General features: G+C 36.8%; 1 protein-coding gene across 8 annotated transcripts in view; it reads right to left on the bottom strand.

Annotated features, from left to right (window-relative positions):
* Positions 1-997: 997 nt before the first annotated feature.
* Positions 998-24,072, bottom strand: part of THOC2 (THO complex subunit 2) — a 57,211-nt gene continuing 34,136 nt past the window's right edge. For 3 of the 8 annotated variants that reach the window (XM_075720846.1, XM_075720850.1, XM_075720848.1), the window contains 20 exons: positions 23,922-24,039; positions 22,972-23,151; positions 22,149-22,313; positions 21,196-21,471; positions 20,628-20,769; positions 18,015-18,172; positions 16,509-16,637; positions 15,860-15,991; positions 15,592-15,776; positions 14,676-14,860; positions 14,291-14,393; positions 13,462-13,898; positions 12,527-12,585; positions 10,951-10,986; positions 6,552-6,689; positions 6,137-6,206; positions 5,905-6,062; positions 5,176-5,252; positions 5,034-5,081; positions 998-1,830 (listed from right to left, as the gene is read on the bottom strand). In XM_075720846.1, coding sequence (XP_075576961.1) covers positions 5,054-5,081; positions 5,176-5,252; positions 5,905-6,062; positions 6,137-6,206; positions 6,552-6,689; positions 10,951-10,986; positions 12,527-12,585; positions 13,462-13,898; positions 14,291-14,393; positions 14,676-14,860; positions 15,592-15,776; positions 15,860-15,991; positions 16,509-16,637; positions 18,015-18,172; positions 20,628-20,769; positions 21,196-21,471; positions 22,149-22,313; positions 22,972-23,151; positions 23,922-24,039 — 2,776 coding nt within the window. In that variant the 3' untranslated portion in view covers positions 998-1,830; positions 5,034-5,053. Of the gene's footprint in view, positions 1,831-4,320; positions 4,437-5,033; positions 5,082-5,175; positions 5,253-5,904; positions 6,063-6,136; positions 6,207-6,551; positions 6,690-10,950; positions 10,987-11,060; positions 11,141-11,704; positions 12,586-13,461; positions 13,899-14,290; positions 14,394-14,675; positions 14,861-15,591; positions 15,777-15,859; positions 15,992-16,508; positions 16,638-18,014; positions 18,173-20,627; positions 20,770-21,195; positions 21,472-22,148; positions 22,314-22,971; positions 23,152-23,921; positions 24,040-24,072 lie in introns of those variants that run through there. The other 5 variants (XM_075720847.1, XR_012831611.1, XR_012831612.1 and 2 more) reach the window with 5 other exon arrangements.

Here is a 24,072-nt window from a genome sequence, read left to right as displayed (position 1 = left end):
CCTTCTATCGTACCGGCTGCCCACAGAGGCAGAGGACTTAGCTGGGGTTTACACAGAGCTGTTGCCTCACAGGGCTCCGGGCAAACAAAGGAGCAAATGCACTCCAAGTTTCAATCAGGCCTGCAGTCCCTGGAGCAAGAATTGGCTGTAGAGGAAGAGCACGAGACACACACCATCCCCAAAACGTCACAAGAATCTAGCCGGAACAGCAGCTCCTGCTTTTTGGTGAATACACATTCACTGGGTATTTAAACTGCTGTACCCACGCCAGAAAAGCTCAGCTTCCACTTATACCTTTTTAATCACTAAAGAGTGAACAAAGTCTCCAGACAAGACATTGGCTACCCTCCTCCAAAGAGCACAAAGATGTATTCTTTCACAACCCACATTTTCTAGTTTAAACAAACTAGCGATCATTTTTACTGAAGGAAATCCACACCTTTTGGAGGGATGGGGGTGGAAATCAGTCATGAGTGTGACCTAATGTCTTCCAGATTTGAAAATTTCTTACCCAGGTGAACATCTGAGGTGGCAGTTTCACCGAAGAGACCTACCCTGCTATGTCAGAAGCCAGGCAGAGTCCCTTTTTTGTCAGGCATTAAACTAAACTAAGACATTTTCAGGACACGTTAAGTCAGTCTAATTTAACTAAATTAGGAAATGGGGGAAAAAAAGAAGCGCCAGAGATTTTAATGAACTTTGGATGAGGGACAAATGCCTCAACAGAAAGATGTAAACTTGAATGCAGGAAGGCAAACCCTGAGCTTCTCAAAAACACCGGAGAAGCTTAACGCATCTGCCGCTTCCCGACAGGCACCGCGCTGCGTAACTAACCCGTTGCATCTGATCAGCGAGCAGGTACAGAGGGCTCCTGCGCGAAGGCAGAAAGCACCCTCCCTCAATTCCAACTAGTATCAAATTTTCATAACAATACATAAAGCAATAAAGTGACCACACACAGAATGATTTACGACCCATTGAGAAAACTATTGTTTATTTAGAAAAAAGGTTACACTGGTAGAATTCAGCAGATAAAAAAATTTCTTTTTTTTTTTTTAAAAATGTCATTGTGAAACTTTTCAGACTAAAGTTCAGCAATACAAAGCTCCTGTAGCTGTAATTGAAACTTAATTTATTTCAGTTTTGAAGAGAGCATTTCCAATCAATCTAAAAACAACATGACAAACAAAAGGTGTAGCAAGGGACAACTGAGCACAGGTTTAGGTTGGGATGGAAGGGACAGGGTTCATTCTTTGTTTCTTTAAACAAGTCAACGTTGTACACATAATATACAAATAATCCCTAAGCATTGCATGAAAACAGTGCTCCCACTTGACTTTTTTTTTTTTAGTCACTGATATTAAAAACAGGCCAAGTAATAAATAAAAACTGAGTTTAAATGAGGTAAATCCAAAAAGGTTCAATAACTGTTTATTTGTGGTTTTCAAACATCTAAAAGGATGCATTTCAGATTGAAAGAATTACTAAACTCAGGCAGTATTTTCGACAACCTAAAGTGGAACTCTGTACACATGAAACCTCATTTGCACTATGGCAACTGTTTGTTTGCAGCACATTGTGCTAAAATATGGAATAGGTAACACTTTCAGCCAGGTACTGAAAATAAATGTGTAAGAAACTAAGCAACAAGTTAAAATACAGTAATGTACAACTCAACAATTAAATCCTCAGCATGGGGAAATAAAGCAGAGAACTGAATAATTTAAGGAGATGCAGATGGGTCCTCTTCATTCACAAATTTCTGTGCAATCTATATTCTGGAAAATACATTTCTGGTCACAGCTGGATATCTTCTCATTTCAATCTCACCTGCAACAAAGGCATACATAATTGGAATCAGATCTTGTTCAAATGAATACTGATCTCTGAATTGTGAATGGAATAAAATGCTAAAAATGGGAGGGGGAATAAAACTACTTTCATCAGTCATCCATTCCCCAACTCTAGTTTAATCCACAGCAAGAACTATATTAATGTGAGCACTGCACTGTAAGTAGTGAAACACTAATCTGAAGATACAAATAAGAAACAAGTAGTCACTTGTGAAGGTAAAAACCTCTTTTAGAAGTACAACCTTCTCAAAATGTTACTCTCTGAATTAGGCAAGAAATAAATGCAGTCAATCAGACATTACACATTAGGAAGAATGTTATAAAAGATTTAACAGGAGCACAGGATGACATTCCACAACCATGTTGCTATAAAAGGCATTTTTTCATACTTCACTACACCAACGATGGCATGTTGCCAGTATTCTAGGCCAGATGCTCCAGTTTAGCCCATTACATAGCTGGATGTGAGTTTTACTGTGCAACTGGCATTTACCTAAGCACTTGTTGCTTAAATCATGATGCAGTCATACACACACAGTTGTGCTTTTTCAATTGATGACAATCCTCACTTTATATTGAATTGCCAGTCAAGATAAAACTTCACATTTTATTATTAAAGCAGCTGCAAGTCCTGAGTAGTGAACTTCATCTACCAAGATTGCTTTTTTCCCCCCAAAAAGTAACATTTAAAGAAATGGAAAAAAAAAAAAGGGGGGGGGGATTCACCCACAGTGATCAGAAAATAATGGCTATGAAGAACAAAGAGTCAAAAAATTCCATTAAATTCTTTCCAAAGAGTGGTCATATTTTTCAGTTTGAAAGCTATTCACAGAAACATCTTCTATTATTTCAAGAAGATAAACTAAAGAGAAATGGTACTAAGCAGCAATAACCTGACCTCCTATCCTTTTTTCTACCAACACACTCCAAGAGCACACAGTATCAGCAGGAGCTTTGTTACCCAAAACCCCTCCACAATTTGCCCTCAGCTTCAGTGCCTGATCAAGAAATGTCACCAAATGAAACTCAAGACCCTTTTTCCCTTCCCCCCCCCCCCCCCCCAATAATCCCCCCTTTGCTCTATGAGGCCACAATCCACGTGTGGAGATGTTTTTTAGAAGACATTTCCCAAATGATCAGAAGATTTCAGAATTCAAATTTTTGTTTTGTTTTGTTTTGTTGGACCCTCATCAAAACACTCCTCTGCAAGTGTTATATAAGCCATCCTATAATTCTTAGGCCTCTTGGAAAAGAATTCCCAATAGCAAAGCATTTACACCTTTCAGATTTGGCCTCTGTTGTTTTAGTTAGACAGAGGCAAAAGAGAAGACCACGTGTCATGGTCTTTCTCTGACACCTAAAGCAAGTACAGCCACTACAAGGAGCAATGTTAATTTGAGAGTCCATAGCCAATAAATCTCTCCACTAAGTTTTGCCATATAATATCACCTTAAGTATTCTCAAACATGATACCCATATAATTTAATTTCAAAAGCAATGAGGTTGGAAGGGACCTCTGAAGACTGTCCAGTCCACCACCCTTGCTCAAAAAGCAGCATTAACTAGAGCAGGTTGGTCAGGGCTGTGGCCTGCCAACTTAGGTTTTGATACCCTAAGGACGGCAGCTCCGCCACCTCTCCGGGCAAACTGTTGTAGTTTTTGACCACCCTCACAGTAAAAAGATTCCCTCCCCCAGATCTTTATATGGAATTCACAACAAATCATGTTGGTGAAAGGTAGCATCACTTTCTAGACCAAACAAGACAGTCACGAAAACAGGACAAATTTTCAGCCTCATCAATCCTTCTTCAAAATTTAAGACAAAGGAGGACTTGTGCATTTAAAAATGTTGTCTTCCCCCTCTCTGTAACAGTATCGGTTTGTCTGATAAAAAGGAAAACTCTCCCTGCCTTATATGGTGTTCAGTAGTCAGAACAGTATTACTCTATGAAAACAAATAATCTCAAACTGTGAAAAATTTGTGACTGAATAAAAAAATTTTCATTTCTGCTTGTGTTCACTTTGAGTGCTCACAGAATCTACAAAGTTTTCACAGAAACAATTCATCAATTCTAAATAGAGAACAAACATAAGAATTATAAAGCACTTGGACAATTTGTGAAGAGAGAAAAGCTATGTTCTTTGATATTTGTTGAATACTATCAGTTATTTTCATGTCTACCCAACATATACACACTTTTTAAAGTGTAAAATTGTCCACTGCATTATGTAGAAAGATTGGTGTGACTCCAGTTGAGTAGGTCAGGTGAATTAATTTTAAGTTCACTGGGGCACTTGCCTTTCCTTCTCAAATAACTGAAAATGAAACATTCCAAGACTCTTAAAATGGCTAGATGCAAAGAGGAGAAAAAACCCACCCTCATTAACTCTCCACATATTTGCATAGGTCTGGGGGAAAAAAAAAGTTCAGAACACTGTCAACTTCAAAAAAAACCAATTTATTTTTCTAAAAAGCTCCAGTCTCAATATGGGTTACTCAAAATACTCTGAAGTTTCTTTTCTTTCTGCAAATAGTCAATGCCTCCATGCGAAAGTTTTCCTTTGGTTTCTTCCTCCTCAAATCTGATCAGATAAAAGATTAAGCAGAGATAATGAACTGACTTACTACACTATATAGCAATTTGGTTTAAAAGCTAGTGCTTTTGTTAAAGATAAAATAAGATGACAATACAAAACTTGAATTTCCAACATATTAGACAGCATATTCTTAATTAACAGGTAGATTATCAGAACTGATGACTATCAGGATCACATGGATTCACCTCTATTTTGTATAGCAACATTTCTTGGAGAAAGTGCCAAACATGCAACTACACCAAACACTGCTGACCCCCCCATCCCACCCTGTTTTGTTTTGTTGTTTTTTTTTTTTTTTTTTCTTTTCCTTTTGGCCAAAAGAATTTGAGCATCTATAAAAATCTCTGTGCTGATGATGGGGAATTTTTTTTTCACTGGGATAGGATTAAAAAAAAACAAACCAACCAAAAAACCAAAACTAAACAAAAAAAACCCAACCACCCCCAAAAAAATCCCCCCAAAACAACTGAAAACCCACCCTGGGTAATTTCAGCCCTTTCACACTCAGGCTGTTTTGTTTGTGAACCAGTGAAAAGGAGCCACAGGAGGTATCAAGTCAGAGTAAATCATAAAAGTTTTTACCTTGACTGGAACAAACTTCATTATCTGTGCTTGTCTGAAGATTTATGAGTAGATTCAACGTTAAGGAAAAAAATATATTTTACTACATAAAAGGAAGCTTATTTTCTGTATTTTTCTGAAATGTTAATGTGTAAAAGGATATTGTTTCTTTTCTTCTTTCCCTCCAGTACTGTCTCGTTTTTCTTTCTTTTCTGTTTTTTCTTTATCATGTCTTGATTCCTTTAAAAAATACACATGAAACAGTTATTATAGAATATATTGTACAGTCTGATTAGAAGAATTATACATCAAGTTATAACTTGCCACAGCTAAAAAAATTCAGTCAGAATGACAGTAATCAGCTTCTATGATTTCTGAGATTATTCTAACTTTGTCTTACAGTTCTATGATAACTGATATCACTAAAGAGTTACAACAACTGGGAACAACTGTTTGGTGTTTTACAAATATGACTACAACATACTTACCTGTTTTCACAAAAAAAAAGCTGTGCTGACACATGCACTTAAAAATCTGAATACAAGCACACTATTTATATGTAAATGAATCCTGCTTTCACACATTTGTTCAAACCAGTCTGCAAATATTTTTTAGGTTTTGAATAATGTAGAATAATTTCTGAATTTTCCTGGCTACTGCTAAAATGAACTATTCCTCCAATTTATCCTGCCAGGAGTGACTGCTAAAATATTTAGAGCCACAAGACACCAGAATTTCCAGAAGTGTTTTCCTATACATTCACAGCATATCTTTTCAATTTAGGCCATAGAGCAGCAATAAAATTTAGGAAAAAAAAGAATCACCTTGTTCTGTCAACAGCAACAACCAAAAAAAAAAAAAAAAAAAAGAAAATGAGAATAGCTTATTTTACCTTTTTGCTACCAGAGGAGCTCTTCTCCATCTTTTCTGCTTTAATTGAATCACTTTTCTCTTTTCCTGAAGATTTTGATTTGTTCTTCTCCTTCTCCTTTTCATTTAAGCGAGGGGAATCAGAAGGACTTTCACTTTTACTATGTTTTGAAGAACCAGCTAAAAACACAACAGAAAGTTATAATTCACAACAAGTAAAAGCCTAATACACACACACAAAATAAAATACGTACTTGTCCCATTTTCCTCTTTGCGTCGCTTAGTTGAATCCTGTGGTACCTCTCGGTCACTGTTTGAATGATCCTGGCACCAAATACAATTGTGCAGATGTTAGCAGATTAAAACATACTCCTGAAGTAGCACCTGCTTACAACGTTATTTTGGAGAACTAATTGTTGAATACTTAAAATGTAACTGAGTTATCACATCTCGTTTAAAGCTTTTTTGAGATCGGCTTTGAAGGGAGAAGTTTTTCATTACTGTAAACCGACCTTTGAAAAAGTAACAGAACAGAAGATAAACAACCCTGATATGGATCACTTCTGCTTGGACAGGCTGTACAACCAATTATTACTGCAAGGACTTTGAACAGAAAGCTTTCCAATTATTTACCAACTTTCTAAACTAGTTCATAAAAATTTCACCAACCCTTTTTCGATCTTTCCTGTCCTTTTCATCTTTCTTCTCTCTCTCTCTGGATCTTTCCCTTGACTTGTCCAAATCTTTCTTGTCCACTTCTCTCTCCTTACTCTTGGACAGTGTTGGAGTAGTATGGTTAATGTAGTGCTGTTAAATTAAGGCAATATCACCAAATATTAATATGTATTCCTAGATGTGTAAACAAAAAGTCTTACTCTAACATAACAGATCTAGCTCAAAGAGCAAAATTAAACATTAATAGTTTACTAGCAAAAATGTGATTGAAGACACTTTCAAACTTGTCATCTATATCTTAACCTACAGCTTTGTTTTCTCAACACTGGAAATTCAAGAACACTTTCTCTTAACTGAAACACTTTAAATACACACAACATTGTTTACCAGTATTGTTTGATACATCAAAACAAACCAGACAGCAGTACTGTTGAAACAGGATACGCAGATTTCTGGACTGACTTAACACCTGCAATCTTGCCTGGAATGAATGAATGGAATCAGCTGCTTAAACAGGTTCTAATTGATTTTTTAAAGAATAATCTTAATCTATTTAAAACTATTTAAGCCAATACTTTGAATAATGTGTTTTTTCATCTAAAGTAATTCAAAACTCCACCTTAAGCCTAAATTTCAAATGATGAAAGCAGCTGAACACAGAAAAGGATTAGTTTTGCTCTATAATGTGTTCTAGATTGTTATTCCATTCTCTCTTCTAACCACTTTTGATAAACTCTGTAAAACATACTAGTTTCACAAAGCTGAATATTTTCAACATAAACTGGGGTCGCAGGGGAGAAGAACAGAAAATAAGTCAAAGTAACATCAAGTATAACACTTGACAAAGTTTAAATGCTACCGTGTGTGTATATATAAGGTAGCACATGTATTATATAAATACCAATGCGTTACAGGAACTAATTCTGTCTTTTTAAATACAGATATATAGTTGGATCTTTCTAAGAAATATTTTTCATAAAATACCAATAAGAGCACATTTTAAATTAAAAACACCTTTCCTTGGTATTTTCTATATTTAAGTTACAGCAACACACAGATTTAAATCTGTATAATCTTTCCCCAGTTTCATAAACTATCAATTTTACTTGGAAAAAAAATCTTTTCATTTAAATGTTCTCTGTATTTCTTTTTAGAGAGACAACTTAAAAGGACACCAAAGAAAGAGGTAAGTGGAAGATTAGTTTAGAACAATCTAGAAATCACTTGAACCAAACCAAATATTGTTTCAAATAATTTTATTCTTTTAGTTAAATTAATCCTGTCCTTCTCCAGTTCCGGTAAATGTTTAACTTACCAATGTTACTGGTCCTATGTTAAAAGGCACACTGAGACAATGTTAGGTGTCTCTTGCTTTTATTACTGAACTGGAATTTTATTGTCCTCCTACACCAGAGACTGAACCTTCAATACTCCTTTCACTGGATACTTTTCTTTCTGCTCTTTTCCCTCACTCCTCTTTTCTTGTTCCATTTCCTACATTGCCATTCCACAAGTAAATTTATCCTTGCTTCCTTTTTTGCTGTCAACTTTTAAGTGACTTGCAAATATGTTTTTTCTACACAGCCCCATTCAGCTGTCTTCCAGAGATGCTTTCCATGTGAGAAAGCAAACACGTAGTTCTGCTTTCTCCTACTCCATTTCTTAAGTTCACACGGTTATTCACGACAGAATCTGCTGCTCTTCTACCATCCCAATGCAGAGTTTTGGAAAACTGCATCTCTCCCACCCCGCTTCACAAGAAAAGGCTGGATTTAGCTCATCAGGCTTTATCAGCTTGCTTCTAGAAATGCAGCTAACTAAAACCACATCAAATATTGGGCACTGTTGCATGTTGTGTAACTTGGGCAAAGGCCAAAGCAAGAATAAACACAAACCTAACTCAAGTCTGGCACCATTTATTTTATAACCTGCAATGTAAACCAATATTTCAATGGTCTGGCCCCAGAAATTGGGCAAAATCAGGAATAAAGAAAGCCTGTAAGCATACAACAGCAATAGACTTCTACTAACTTTCCGTGGAAGCTGAACTCATAAGTTTTACAGGCTTCTGAATACCCCATCCTTTCCCCAAACAAGTACGTGGCAGTAAAGAAGAGCATTTAACTCGTCTTACACCATGTATAGAGAACATTGTCAAGAAGTGCCTTAGGTCTGTTAGAATGGCACTAAAGAATGAAAATTAGTTCATTAAGTGAGAAAGAACAGAAAGCAGCATTTAGAAGAGGAAAGAAAAGGGTTGGACAACCCCCATCCCCCGAGCACTTAAACTGATAAATCCATGAAAGTCACATGACTGCAATACACTTCCAGCTAAGTCTACACAAACACATCATAGTTAATTCTAAAATTTAACTTTTCAAATTGACTAGAAAAATAGAGCTGTTCGTTGATCATTTCATTACAATAGCTCCACTGTCTGCTTGATTACCACATCAATGCATTAATAAGTAAAATAAAGAATTTTAAATAAAAATTTAGCTTTACTAATGAAAACTTGAGTGAAGTTTCAATTAACCAGCTGAACCTTGACTAATACAGTAAGGGAGGGAAAAGTGAGGTTATATGGACTACCATATACCACACTTCAGACAGATGTGAGCTCAAGACAAATATTATAGTTTTCTAATTTCAAAAAACTTAAATATACAAGATATCATGACAATGATATGTCATTTTTTTGAAAGTATATGGATTCAATCTATAGACACTGTAATTTCATCAATTGTAAGAATCAAAGGATGCTTCCTATATACACTCTCCCTGTAAATAGGTATGTTTGGTACTGGAAAGATTCAATTAAAAACCCATCAGCAAGTGTCCATTATAAAATCAGAGCTATTTTGAATTAAAACATACAAAGTGTTCTGAACACTTCGTATAAACAAGAAGAGCTACAAGTAAAACAGCAGTGTAAATATAGAATAGGAAGTGATAATCCATTATGCGTTTTTAAGTGAATATAAGTAAACCTAGCTAAACCCATAAGTTATCCAGAAAATCCAAATGGTCAGCATTTTCCAAGCAATAAATATTTGTGCTATTTAGGTACACACTGATACCGACTGCGTAATCAAAAAAAATCTTAATAGCAACTTTAGAAGATTTGATCCATTTCTTATTAGCTACATACCCTAAATGTATGAGCAAGTTTACAGTAGTTGTGACTGTTACTATGCAAGTGGTTGAGTTTAAAAAAAAAAGCAACAAGCAGAATCTGTCTAAAACACAATATTCCAAAACATCATTCAACTCATATCTCACTCAACTCAGTGCTTGTAAGGCCACACCTGGAACACTGTGTTCAGTTTTGGTCCCTGCTATATAAAAAAGATGCAGACAGGCTGGAGAGGGTCCCGAGAAGGGCCACAAAGGATGGGGAAGCCTGGCACAGGAGGAAAGGCTGAGAGAACTGGGTCTGTACAGCCTTGAGAACGGGCGGCTTAGGGGAGACCTTATCACCATGGTCCAGTGTTTAAAGGGTGGCTACAAAGAAGATGGAGACTCCCTTTTTACAAGGAGTCACATGGAAAAGACATGGGGTAATAGGTACAAGTTACTCCTGGGGAGATTCTGATTGGAAAATTTTCAACAATGAGACCAATCAGCCATGGGAATTATCTCCCCAAGGAAGCGGTGGATTCCCCAACACTGGACACTGTTAAGATTTGGCTGGACAGGGTGCTGGGCCATCTTGTCTAGACTGTGCTTTTGCCAAGAAATGTTGGACTTCAAGGTCCCTTCCAACCTGGTATTCTATGATTCTATGAACTCTTGAAAGCATTCTTTAGCATACATTCTCATAAGGCACTGAATCTGAAGTGCGTTTACAGGAGGCAAACTCACAAAACCGATCATTTAGGTGGTTGTCTGTGATGCTTAGAAATATAGTACAATAGCACTAAAATATGAATACAACAGCAGTAAGGGGAAAGAATACTGATGTTCCAGAGATGTTTCAAATATTTTTTGTTTTAAATATCTACTATTTTTAAGTGGTATCACAAAAGAACTAACTATTCTAAGAACTATTTTAACTATTGTATTACCTCTTCAGCTAAATAACTGGCTTAATCATAAGGACATTTCTATAAATTTACAAGTTTCAGAGAGGACCAGAAAAGATACTGACCCGTAAAATCTCTTAAAAATATTGACAGAATGGTAGATTCAGGGGATTTTCATTATGTTGCTATCCCTCTTGCCTGTACAGAGGTTCTCTATAGCAGACTGAAAAAATCCCTCTGTTACTACACTAGCATTTACAGTAATGGAATTTGAATTGTCTGATGGGGTTTGTCACAAGACCAAAAGTTAAGTTCTCTCCGCAACAAAACATGAAAGTAAACTTTGGTGGTGTCTAAAAGATTCAAACCTTTGCTGAAGAGTCCTTGAGTTCGTTGAGGTTGTCCTGTAGAAAATGAATGGAGATGACACGTAAGCTGGAATAGTTTTCAGAAACCAGAGGAACTTTGGGAAGCATGGCCATACCCTTGAAACAAAAAGCAGCTACTCCTTCTGGAATAAATCTTATGTTAATACTGTACACTGAATAAAGCTGGGAACTGAAATATTTTTTAAAAAGAAAGAAGGAGGAAAAAAAAAAGAGACAGTCATAACTATTCTCTAGACCCAATTATTAAGTAAACTACAAAATGTGCTTATATCTAATTCTTCATAAAACAGTGGAAAAAACACTCTCCCGCCAAGACAAAATATAAAGAAAAAAAAGTCTTAACTCTAAATACAGCTGAACCACAGGTGAAACAGGTTTGAAATGTTTTTAAACCTGTATCTTCTCCACTTTCAGTTAAATGTGGTAGAAGTCACTCTAGAATGACTTTACATTGCCATTTACAAAAAACAGGCATGAAAAACTTTGTCATTTTGAGTAGTTATCACTGTCACCTGCTTCCTCAAAACTAGTAACAGCTATTTAAGTTCTCCAAAGTTAGCCTAAATCTTTCAAGTAAATCTTACATACAAAAAGAGGTACTCTTTGAAAAACCAGAAAAAAAGAAAAGCTTGTTGGTAAGATGGAAAAGCTTGTTCTAAAGTTGGTAAGATGGTGAAGTTTAAAGGCCCACATAATCCATCACAGTGCTCTTGATGAAGTATTAGTAACTTACAGTTTTAAATGTTCAACGTACTGCAAATTCAAAGATTCCATGAACATAGATGGTTTAGAAATAAAATAAATATGGAGCAAGGAATGGCTACCCTGAGTCTTCAAGTAGGCTACGCCCATGGTTTTGTGCTGCGCTTGAATGCTTGGGGTTTCTCTTTGCTGGGTAGTAGGCTTGGTTGCCACATCTGGTTTTATCGTAACGCAGGGCTCAACATGGTGGGAACCCATTGGAAATAAACAAACCTCGAAGGGAAGGTACAACAGAAGCTGCATGCGCACTGAATATACACAACTACAGGAGAACTGATCACCAAGGAGACTTTAAAATGGAACTCCTTTCAAGACTCCTCCTTAGAAGGCACATATCGGTATGATGCTCATCAAGAAGCCTGATGAATTCAGAGGTATCGTACATCCCGTATCATCCAGGAATCTTCAGTGCTATAGATTCTTCAATAGAAGTGCAGAAAAATATGCTCCACTCTGCTGGAAAGACTCATTTGCTTGTAGCTACCATTGCACTCCAAAAAAACTGACTGCTTAAAACAATGAGGCACTTCTGTGTAAAAATTCTCTTGCCATTTCCAAACACTATTTACAAAATTTGTGCTAGGTCCTTGAAGCATTACTTTGGTTAATTAAAAATATTTTTATAGAAAAAAAGACAGTCCGCCAATAAAGAAAAGGAATGCATTTTCTAATGCAACATAAAACCTCCAGTGGTTCCAGTGTATACTTGGCACAAAACTTGAAGGAAGTCGAACATTGGCATCCCAAACTTGTGAGCCTAACATGGGTGCTGCCTTCCTCAGGCTATACTAACCTTTACTGTTGAGGAATGTGACGGAGAAGAATGTGTATCAACTTTGCGGCGTTTTTGTTCTGAGGAAAGAAAAGAACAATAGCATTATTTAAAAAACATTTAGAAGAGGATAATCTAGTAATACGGCTTTCTGAACTACCAAAATAATTTAAGATAGAATTCAAGTTTTACCACTAGGTAAATTTTGTTTTTCTTAAGCTATCTAGAGCTACCAGCATGCTTTGACCCTTTTTATGAAAGTTTACAGGAAAAGGGTAATGTGAACAAAATGCTCCAAAATTATGCTCCTTTCTAACTTCCATTTTATCTAAGTCTGTATCTGAATTTCAGAGTTGCTATGAAGACCCTGAAAAGGTGAACCCAATGAAAAGCATTACAACCCTCCTTTACTTGGTTTGCTTTAAGCAGTGCAAGTATAAAACTCATCAGCCTCAGATTATAAGAACTTAAGATATCAACATGAAGGATTTGTTAACCCATAATATAAGAAGGAACTGATAAAGCTTATTGTGTAGTCCTTAAGCACACAAAGGCCTACATCTTCAACATCCCGTTTCCTTTCAATTCAAAGGTTACGATGAAACTCAAGAGTATGCTCTTGAGGTTTTTGCGTTAAATTTTTGCAAAACTTGCAAGGTCACAGTTACACATTTTAATAAAAGACCATTTAGACTTATACTAAAAAATTATAGCCTTTATGAAAACGAGCATTCACTGAAGATACGTGAAGTTCACACATTCAAACAGTTTGCCTTTTGGAGATATCCCAACCACCTACTTTAGGTGCTAACTGTATTTAAAAGCCAATGCCAAAATGCTAGCTATTATGTAGCAATTCTTTCTCACCATCTCTAGCATTTTTTGACATCCAGTGATTTTCCAGCAACACATTCTGTTTTCCTAGACAAGAACAGAAATTAAATATGCAAACTTACCCCTTTCAGATTCTGATGTTTCTGATCGGGGAACAGGGGACTTCAAGGACCCAGCTACTGGCATCTTTTCTCCTCCTTTAGCATTTTCCTTGGATTTCATTTCCTTCGCTACATCTCTTTCTCTGGATGGCTCCTTTTCTCTCTCCTTTTCTGCAGTTGACTTTGACTCAACGATGGTAACAACTGTCTTGGATTTTTCTTCTTTTGAAGCTTTTTCTTCTTTCTTGACTTTTTCCTTCTCTTTGTCAGATTTTGGAGTTTTCTCCTTGATCTCTCTTGCTTTATCATCTTTGTTTGCCCGTTCTTCCTTTGGTTTATCTTTCCCATCCTTCCCAAGTGCCTTCATCTCTGGAGTTGCAGCTGGAGTCTTGTCTTTTTTTTCTTTATCTTTTTCCTTCCCACTTTTTTCTTTATCATCTTTCTCTTTAATAATTTTGCTGCATCAAAAATAAAAAGACCAATTAACATGCATATAAAACCAGCTCTAGTTTTAGCACAAAAGCTTTACTTCTGATGGTTTAATAGAACCTCCTGAAGCAGTCACTGTCAGTTTTCAGATTTGCTGGCTCTATCGGGACAGCAACAAGCAAATGCTCTCATTTGTTTTATCTTTATTTAGCTAAAATGGAATGCATTTAACAACAGTGTCAGATCAGTACAGCTGTGCATTTTGGAAGAAATAATCTCATTTATTAAACTTTGAAGAAATGGGAACAATTTATATGGAACCTGAAACTAACAAAGACAAGACAGGTCAGTTTCAAGTATAATTCTAGGGTTTGGAAGGAAGAAAATAGAGAATGTTGAAGAGTAGATTTTTTTTCCTCACCTATTAGAAGCACTGTTTCCATTGCTCGTTGTCACCTTCGGTGTAGCATTGACAGCTTTATTAATAACTTTCACCACACCCTGAGACTTCTCCTTCAGTTTATCTGTTTTAAAAAAAAAAAACCAGCTTTATTTCAACACGTTAATATACATCCTACTGGTTCAAATAAGTACCTAAGCATATTCATGTAAGATCATGTGTAGCTAACAGTTAAAACAGGTAATTAAATGCAGAACACCCTCTCCCAAAACCAACTAATAACAAAGAACACACAGTGACCCTATTTAATTTTTTTTTCCAGTTTAATGAGCCAAATTTTGAGAGAGTAGCCTGTAACTGCAGAAGAATTCTACTAAAAATAAATAGTAATTATAGGTTTGTTTACCAGTCTCCTCAGTAGTGCCTTCTTCCAGTCTAACTGTATTTATTGTGAGAGATGTAGGCATCCCAGCACCACCTGGCCCATTTTGTACTGTTGCAGCTACAGCATTCCTGGCAGGTGGGTCTTTGTGGTGGAATTCATTTTCAGGTATCATGAAAGGCTTCCTACTTTTCAACTGCCCAGAATAGCTGCAAGTCGCACAGATTGTTAAATATGCACAAACATAAAGCAAAACATGGGTTGAATTTTAAATGAGGATCTAATCTAACAGTTCATCTGTTATTTATTTCAGTTTTTCCCAACTGATACGCAGCTTCTTTCCCCTTTATCGATGAGCTCAAAAAGAAAAACAACAAAACAAACAAAAAACCCACTAGACACAGAAGAAGCCCTACCTCCACACCCTCTTCACCACCACCACGCATACACACACCTGCCAAACACACAGAAAAAACAGCCTACCGACAAACCTTACAACTGTTAGGGCAACCTGAATCGCCCCTCAAGCATACATGGATGGCTCTGTGATGAGTGCAAAGATGTAAAACATGACTAAGCATTTTAGTATCATATAAACGTCCAAAATCTAAGCAGTCTTGCATCAATAGCCTTTGGCTTGCTTCATTTTACTCTCCCTCCTATCTACTTGCTGTTACAGTATTTCTCTAAAATTGAGCTATGCTCTTGGGAGTGGAAGTCTTTACTATTTTAAAGGTTTTACTAGAGTCTTGTAAAGGAAATTAGTGATCACCCAGCACAAAATGAAAGTTTTCATTCACACTGCCAGCCCTGAGATGCAGGATAGCAAAATCTTCTGTGATAAGGTACAAATCAAATGTTAGGACTGTAACAGTTCCAAGTCTTTAGAAGCCTTTCATGATCCACTTTTAACCACTTTCTTAAAGTAAGATGTTGTTACCCCATAGCCAATGCATATAGATCAGGTCTCTTCTCTTTCTCTTCCTGACATATCTTATGTACTCTTCTTTCCAAGGCTTGGCCCAGATTCAGCACTTTTGGATACCATGGAAGGATTTTGGTCAGCACAATCAGGATATTTCTGATATGTGTATATTCACCTGTTTCAAGGCAGTGCACAGAAGCCTAGAACACAAATGAGATCTCATGAAGTTGGGTTTTTTAATCAAAGCTTTCAAAAAACTAACTTGTTTAGCATCTTTATTTACCTTAGTTAACTTATAGTGCCATTTGTGTACCACATGTCTAAAATTCTCATAATCCAATTGATCAGCTTTATTTCCACCATCAAATCCAGTTGCCCGTAATATAGTTAGGAAGCCTGGATAGTTGCCACATTCCTACATGTGCGTAGAAGAAATAAATATTTTTTGGAAACATAAAAACAGTAATTCTGCAAAAGTTAGTATGATAACTGAAGCACTTTTTCCACTGATTCTGCTAAAGACTAAGACATGACCACACTTTACAAGACTTACACACAAACTTTTTTAAAAGATCTTGTTTATGTTGAATCTTAGTTGTAGGCGAGAGAAAAGATTATTCATAATTTAACTAGCTTTTGCAAGGAGTATTATGAGTTTCCACATGCTCCCTAAATTATCTTCAAGACAAGCTATGAGAAAATCAGAAATGTATTTTTTTTAGCTACTGTATTTTGACACTATACAATATTACTTCTATTAAAACTACATGAATTAACAGAAACTCAATTCTAAGATTATGCCATCAGACAAATTCAATCAGTGTTTTTAAATCTAACTAACGATGTCACTAAATCCATTTTTATTGGGCTGAATTACACAAGTGGCCATTACATATTCTCAAGAGCGAACTTGTTTTAATAACTTCACATACCTTTTCATATATGACTCTGTCGCTGTGCCATCTAGTCACAGTCTCTAGCATACAGCATAAAAACCTGCCATATCTACTAGCTTCATTTTCAGTGCAACTTGCAACTGTATATATAATATCAGAGAAAACCTGTGAAAAGCAGTAACAAAAAGTTACAATGACTTTACTCAATTACAAAAGGAACAAGAACCAATAAGAATTTCAAATTTCTCTCATCTAAATCACTGTTAAGTTGCTTTCTAAATGTAAAGGAGATCTCTTATAAAATATTCTCAGTTTGTTTTCAAGACTTTATTATCCAACTGCTGGTCCTTCACACTTAGCCCAGAATCTAAGCACTGCATATAGCTGCTGCTGACACACAGTTTTCCATAGTTAAAGTGTGTCTTCACTGGCATGTAACTGTTTTGTTTTCAAATTAATAATCTATTTGATCAGGTAGAATTAAACATCTACTAGCCAAGCTGATGCAAAAGGATTTTTTTCCTGGCCTTCACAGGTTCATAAGAGAGGGCTCATGCAGTGGCCTACTTTTGTCACCTAGAACATGGACCGAATATTTCACTAAGAATGCTCTTTTGGACCCATGAAATTAAAGCAGATACCTACTTCAAATGTCTCATCGCAAAGGAAACCAGACAATGTTAATTGTTTTCATATGAACATTCAATCTCCACCATAATTTTTTTTACAATACAGCCCCACACACATCCTTTTAATCAAAGCTCCCAGTCAAATCTGTTATAGCTGTACAGATGATACACTAACTTAATAATTTCACTTCTTATAGCAGTAAGTGCCAGAATGGTTCCGATACCCCAGAACAGTACAGTCAGCTGGTACTGTTAGAGCTGAATGCATCCTGCAAGATTCTTCCATCTACATTCTCCACCTTTTTCCTCCCCAGGAGAAAAAGAAAGGATATATCAACCGTGAGAACAGCCTGAACAAATGCCTACTCCAGCTGCCCCGTTTTACCCAGAAAGTCAGGCTGCTACTGCTATCAAAATACTCCCCATGTCACTGTGGGAGGCCCTTCCCATGTCTCAGCAGTGATACAAATTAGTCCACTGTTGGTAATACCATTCACCAGGGTCAGAAGGGTCCTAAAGATGCTGCTTGTGGGGGGCAAGTATAAGAAAGCTGGTACTACATAGTAGGGGGCACACAGCTAAAATGGGAGGGTTAGCTGAGAAATGCAGACCACTGGAAGGTTTCAAAACCTGAATGCAACTCTTATGACTGCTAATGACTTTGCTCTACAACCCTAGTCTTATTAGGATAAATCAAAAGTGAAATTTCTTGAAAATAAACCCCTGAAGCGCTAGGAAAACTTGGTTTCTAGAATCTGAAGTACAAAGCGGAACTTTTGATTGTCACAGATCCTAGAATTAAACATAGGTAATGATTTTGCTTACCTCTTTTGGGTGGCAGGGTGGATACTAGTGGATACTACACATGCTCATAATAGTAATTGAGTACACACACACAATTCTAGCTACTTACTCTGTCATAGCAGAGAAGTGTGGAGAAGTTGGGTGTTTTCTGCTGATGCACCAGTTCTACAAAGTGAGCACAATAAACCGCATCGATTGCCGAAAAAATGCATCGAGGAAATATACATAACTGCAAAAATTTTGTGATAGTCTCATTTTTGGTAGACTCTTCAAAAACAAAGTTGAGAGAAAAAAAGGAAGAAAGAAAGTTAATGGGTTAACACTCAACTATTCTCTCCCCAAGAAGTTCAGTATCACACATCCACAATTGTCCAGTTTGTATGTTAGGCCACTTGTATTCCAGACACATCTTTGGCACTGCTCAGAAAAAGCCAAAATAAGCTTAACTGTTTGAGGATGGGGAAGAGGATAGGAGGGCGGTTGTAGCAAATCTATTTCTTACTGCGAAAATTCTTCTACTACACAATGGGGGGAAAAAAACAGGCTCAGAAAAAACTTTGGTAAACTTCTCCAACTGCTCAAATTCTGCACATTAGCAAAAGGAACACCATCTGCTATTTCTCTACAATACTTGTTTTCTCCTTTCTAGATGGGGCTTTCAGCTCAGTTTCCTTAGAAATGGAAGAACATGCTGTTTGTGTACAACCCCTTAAGAATAATTTTTTCAATCAACGAAACAATTACAGCATTTAAATAGAGGAACAGTATTCGGTAAACCACCACCCCAATACACACACATTTTGTGAAAGTTTCATTCTACCACTGAGTAAAGACTGCACTGCATGCTCAACAGTTACCCATTCCGTTTGACCAACCACTGGTTGGTCAACACAACAGCTGAACACACACCCAAACTGGTCCCATGGCAGCTCTTGCTCAGTCAAGAAGATGTGAGGGATGTATAGCACAAAAGGAAGGTAGAAAAATAAACATATGGATGAAAGAACAGAACTGAAGACTGCAAACAGATGCCTTCAGAGGAAGAACAGTCATGATCCTCATGAGGGCAACTGGTGGTTTTGCACTGGGACTCTTGCACAGGCTGCAGTATACAAGTCATAAGACCCAGGATTAACTTGCGTCAATTCTGTGATACTCATGGAATAAAGCTTCTTCAAGAAAGGACTGGCAGCTTTTATTTAACTAAAAATTTTATATTGATTTTTATTTCATTTTAGTATCTATCCCTCAGAGGTTATAACAAGCCTTTGACAAAACAAAAAAAAAAAGGGAATCACAGCTCAGAACAATCACGAGTAAGTTTTACTTCAAAAGTATAACAGTAAAGGGAGTAAGCAGCCAGTCAGAATAGCTAGTTTCTGTTAAAACTACCAGTCTACTTATTCTGCCAAAAGTTAACCTACTCTTAGTGATGTAACCCCTCTATCAAAAGTATCTACACTAGAAGCGAGTCTTTTAAAAAAGAAAAAAAAAAAGTAATTTTTAAAAATAATAAAAAATACTACTATAGTGGATGTGCTGTTCAATTTCCTCATATAGCACAATTACAGATCATTTCTTTGAATGGGGAAACTGCTGAAAAAGTGAAGTTTGTCTCCGGATGCAATGCTGGGAAACTTCTTGCAGCTGAAGCCTGAGCATTCAAGAGCCAACAATAAGCTATTCCCTGTACCCCACAAATGCCTGTATTAAGAGCACATGTTTATATACAGATCATATCTACACAAACAATTTTCTTCATACTTTTGGGTGCTTCCTTAAGCAGACAAATTTATCAGACAGCTCTAGACCAAGCTTCAGTCATCAGTAGTAATTTTTCAATCAGTAATTTCATGTAGCTAATTCGCTACCCGTACCAGTACATTAAGCATTTATAGGGAATAACCTTTCTTGATTTAACTGTCAATGTTTCTTCATTCAATCAGTTGGGTGTGTCTTACATGAGTCGGACAATAAAACGCTTTTCCACTGGATTATGCTAGGCTCCTTGGGACAGACGAACAACTACTTCCAGTTACAAACTGGAAGTTCTTCCAGAGAAGAAAACTGACCAGAGAAAAACATTTCAGATTAACCATACTAGTAGGGTTCACAATCAATATGAAACATTACAGAGGCTTTGCCAGAGAAGAGAAGTTTGTTCTGCCTCCTGCATATCTGCCACATGAAACACTTGCATGCTGTTTCATTTCGTGGTGCTGCTAGGCTGGCACAATACTTGTCTTGTCATTGGAACACGGTTTATGTTACTGCCGAAATACTGGCACATTGCTCCTAATCACAGGACTCAAACGAAGTTAACTCAAACCACTCATTGAGAGTTTACATGCCCATTTCTTGCAATGTAGCAATTATCCTAACTTAGCAGCATTCTAACTGCAGTAAATAAGTGCAAGCCATCTTGCAATTACAACTTTCCATTGAATTGGTCAATCTCTTATTTATTTTCTAAGTTAGTGCACTATTTAAAAGGTCTTGACATTGCAAGAAACAAACACCTCCCTGAAACCCAACTATTCGGCATTTGCAGCAAAGACACATTACATTCTAATTAAAAGTTTACCTTGCTAACAGACCTCAACATATAAAGAGATCAATTTTTAAAACCAACATTAAAAGTATTAGTGCAAATTGAACTTTTAGTTCTGGGGACAGTGATGACTACAAAAACATCCAGAGTGTTTCCCCTACACACACTTACTTGCCAGAAGCCAGTTATCCTTCTCTAGTTTCAGTCTCTGCAGAACCCTCTGCACATGCTCCAGCTGCTTCTTCTCCTCTTCAAGGAGCTTGTCCTGAAGAGCTGTGCAACGTTCTTTTTCTTTTTTCTTTTTATTTGGAGGCTAAAAATGTCAACACAACTTACTCAGTATTATACTAACACTTGCTATAGATAGAGCAATTTAATTCCTGGTAATGCTCAAGAATACTTGAAAAGCTTTCTTTTTCACTAAATAATGTTCTGCTCTAGTAATCAACTGATTTTATGAACACTGGCTGACTAACGCTAGGACAAAAGTGAACAGCTAAGCCACAGATACAGGTGTCAGATTGTTTTCTGAAACACAGATTTTCCAGTAATTTTCACTTAGTGAAGTCATTGGTACTTTTAACACAGGAATTATAAGGGAGAGTATGTGAATGTGACAAATCAGAATGGATGAATCAGGTGACAAAGCCTCCCAGACCTAGATGATCTTAATGTAAGATTTAAAAAGTCTTTCAAGTTTAGAAAGATTAAACTGGACCATAAAATTATATCAACATACCATTTCCTGATTGTCATCTATGGCTTTCATCTGGACTTTAAGTTTATTGACTTCTCGGTCATAGCTACTATGTGGGACGGCAAGGTCATACATTGTCAAAGACCAGAATGTAGCATAAAACTGAGGACTGATGTCATCCCAAACCTTGGGAAGGTGCAGAGAAATCACAGCATCATGAACAGGAGCCATCACCAGCTCACACGATGTAATGTATTTGTGAACTTTGTGCTGCTGTTTATTTCCCTTCTCAGCTTTTTTTAGTTCATCATACTTTGACTGTGGACAAAAAAAGTGAAAAATGAGAAATTTGTAATCTTTGTACACAAACAATATACTTTAACTTTTACAATATAATTTTTCTCAGAAGCCTTTCTATACAACAAACATTAACACATGTGAAATGTCATAAAGCACTGCAGAACATCGTACAGAATTTTTAGTATTCATCCATACTGGATGGGTTTGTCTTTCTTCACTGATGCTTCTACCTGTTGTTATAGTAACACATTATACTACACCAAATAAAAATTGCTCTTGATATTTAACATTTTAGATGCAGGGAAAAATTTATTTCTGACACTTCCTGAGATACCACACCTTTTGGCAGCTGCAACATTTTCCTCCTCGGTAAAAATCCATATAAAACATCTACAGAAGAACTTACTCATTTGGTGGAACAGGGAGGGAGAGAACTACTGATCACCCAAATCATCAGAAGAGATTACTTCATTAGCTACAATTTCTGTCAGTTGTGTGAAAGCTGACACATGGGCCATATTTTCTATGAAGATAAAGGATAACTGTTCCAGCCCACAGCTTCTCTTTCTACCTCTACTCATAAAGCTTCTGCAAGTTTTATTTAGCAAACAAACTTTAGCAGGAACCTAACACATATGTTGGTAACATGTAATATAGCAGCACTAACAGCAGGCAAACAGAAGAGTTGTACTTACTGAAATATGGTGTGCATACATGGGTCTCGAGAGGAAAAACGCAGCATCGTGAGGTGTGTGAAACTCATTACAAAGAACGTCAATAGAAGGCACTCGCTTAATGTAATCCTCTGTGCTTAGATTGGACGCTAAAAACCCGCCAAATTGTACGAGGGTGTCATGGCACTACATGTGAAAGATAGAAGAAGTTAGCAAACAGTATTATTTTGTTCAAAAGTGAAGTTATGAAGAACTTGAAAGCTTTTTTTTAAAGAAAAAAAAAAAAGAGTTAACACATTGTACAGCAAGAATTTTCTCATGGGCAACAGAGATGCTAAATTGTCCATGCCACACCACATACTTCTGTCACTCAATGCTGACTCAACTCTGTCTGCACCAAAAAAAGAGCCCTACAAGAGTCAGCAGAACTACAAGAGCATTCTGTTCTACCAGAAAGAAATAAAACTAGTTCCTACTGCCTAAGGCAGCAAAAGAATTCAGGCTGCTTCTTAAAAAAAGCAAAGGAAGGATCCTCTAACAAAATAAGATCAGAAAAACGTAATAGCCAACTTAAGATACAAGAACTTAACTTTTTATGACAAAGCATATTTTAATCTTTCACTCAGAAGTCACCTGTCAATATAATACATATATAATACACCCATATAATTTTAATGAGATCACTGCAACTCATTTTGAAAAGTCTTATATATTTGTGTTTATGGTACTGAGTTCTTATATATTCTTATTTATGGTGCTGAATTCTTACGTATTGTGCTAGAATACCACCAGAAGTTACCACAGAAAAGGAGGGGTTCTTACAAATGCAAGTGTTTTTACTTGCCTGATCATACAGTTTTCCCACCAGCTTCAGATGTTTTTCCCCTCCCTCTTGAAAGATCACACCATTTCTCTGTTGAGCCATAAGCAGGCACAGTGGAAGGGCAAGATCATGGTCCAGTAATGCATCTTTCAATCTCTGAGAAGATTTTTTTGTATTCCTGATTTGGCCAAAGTATCCACCCTGCATAGTACAGAAGTTACCCAAGTTTGGAAACAGTGCATCACAAATAGAAACCATGTCTGCTTCTGACTGCAGAAATACTGATGAATTACCATCAATACAGTTTCCTGTCCATCAATAAAACCCTCTCTTTGCATCCTGTACTGCAATCTATGTATATAAGAATCAGAAACTAACTAGTCTTGCATGCTATTAGTCAGTCTTGTACACAGTAAACAAAGAGTGACTATTCAGCTCAGGCATCATGACATTGTATTTTAGACCTAGGTCTGCTGTGATCTGCTCAAAGTCAGCCTTCTCTGTTCAATACAGCAATTTCAGATTTTAGATCTGATTATAGCTACTCAACTCTAGGTCAGACTCAGCTAGGTCTTTGATGCCAAGACTGCAACAGTTTTAGCTGTTAAAACAGTTTAAGATGTCACTCTGCTCAACAGGGAGCTGCAACTCCCAGAGCAGGGCTAAAACAGCAGGACTGCACAACGTACAAGCTCACTGGCTGCTATAATTTGCAGGTCTGTCATACAACACTGGATAATGAAGGCTGCTTTTGTTAATAAGAGATGCTGTAAAGCACAACAATTAAAGCTCATGTACACATTGTCTTGGCTGCCTGTCTGCAAGGCTTGTAAGCTCAACAGAGTGGGAAGCTCTCCGATGAAACCAGTAACACCTTTCTCAGCTATGCTGCTAGAGTTAATGAATCAGAGTCTTTAGAACCACCATTAATAAGCAGTAGCTATTATTAATTAAATTTAACACAAACGCACCTCAGCTTTTAGTTGTTCTCCACCAGTCATGGCTTCCAATTGTTCCATCGTCATTTCTTCTGTAATTTCTATCCCTGCCATTTTCTGTACTACCTCTTTTAAAATAAGCAAATCAAAGCTGCACAGAAAACAGAAGTGGAGTAAAAACAAG

The sequence above is a fragment of the Pelecanus crispus genome, chromosome 13, assembly GCF_030463565.1.
Source record: "Pelecanus crispus isolate bPelCri1 chromosome 13, bPelCri1.pri, whole genome shotgun sequence".
NCBI classification, from domain to species: Eukaryota; Metazoa; Chordata; class Aves; order Pelecaniformes; family Pelecanidae; genus Pelecanus; species Pelecanus crispus.
Note: the sequence above shows the minus strand (reverse complement) of the source record. Positions and strands in the feature narration are given on the sequence as shown.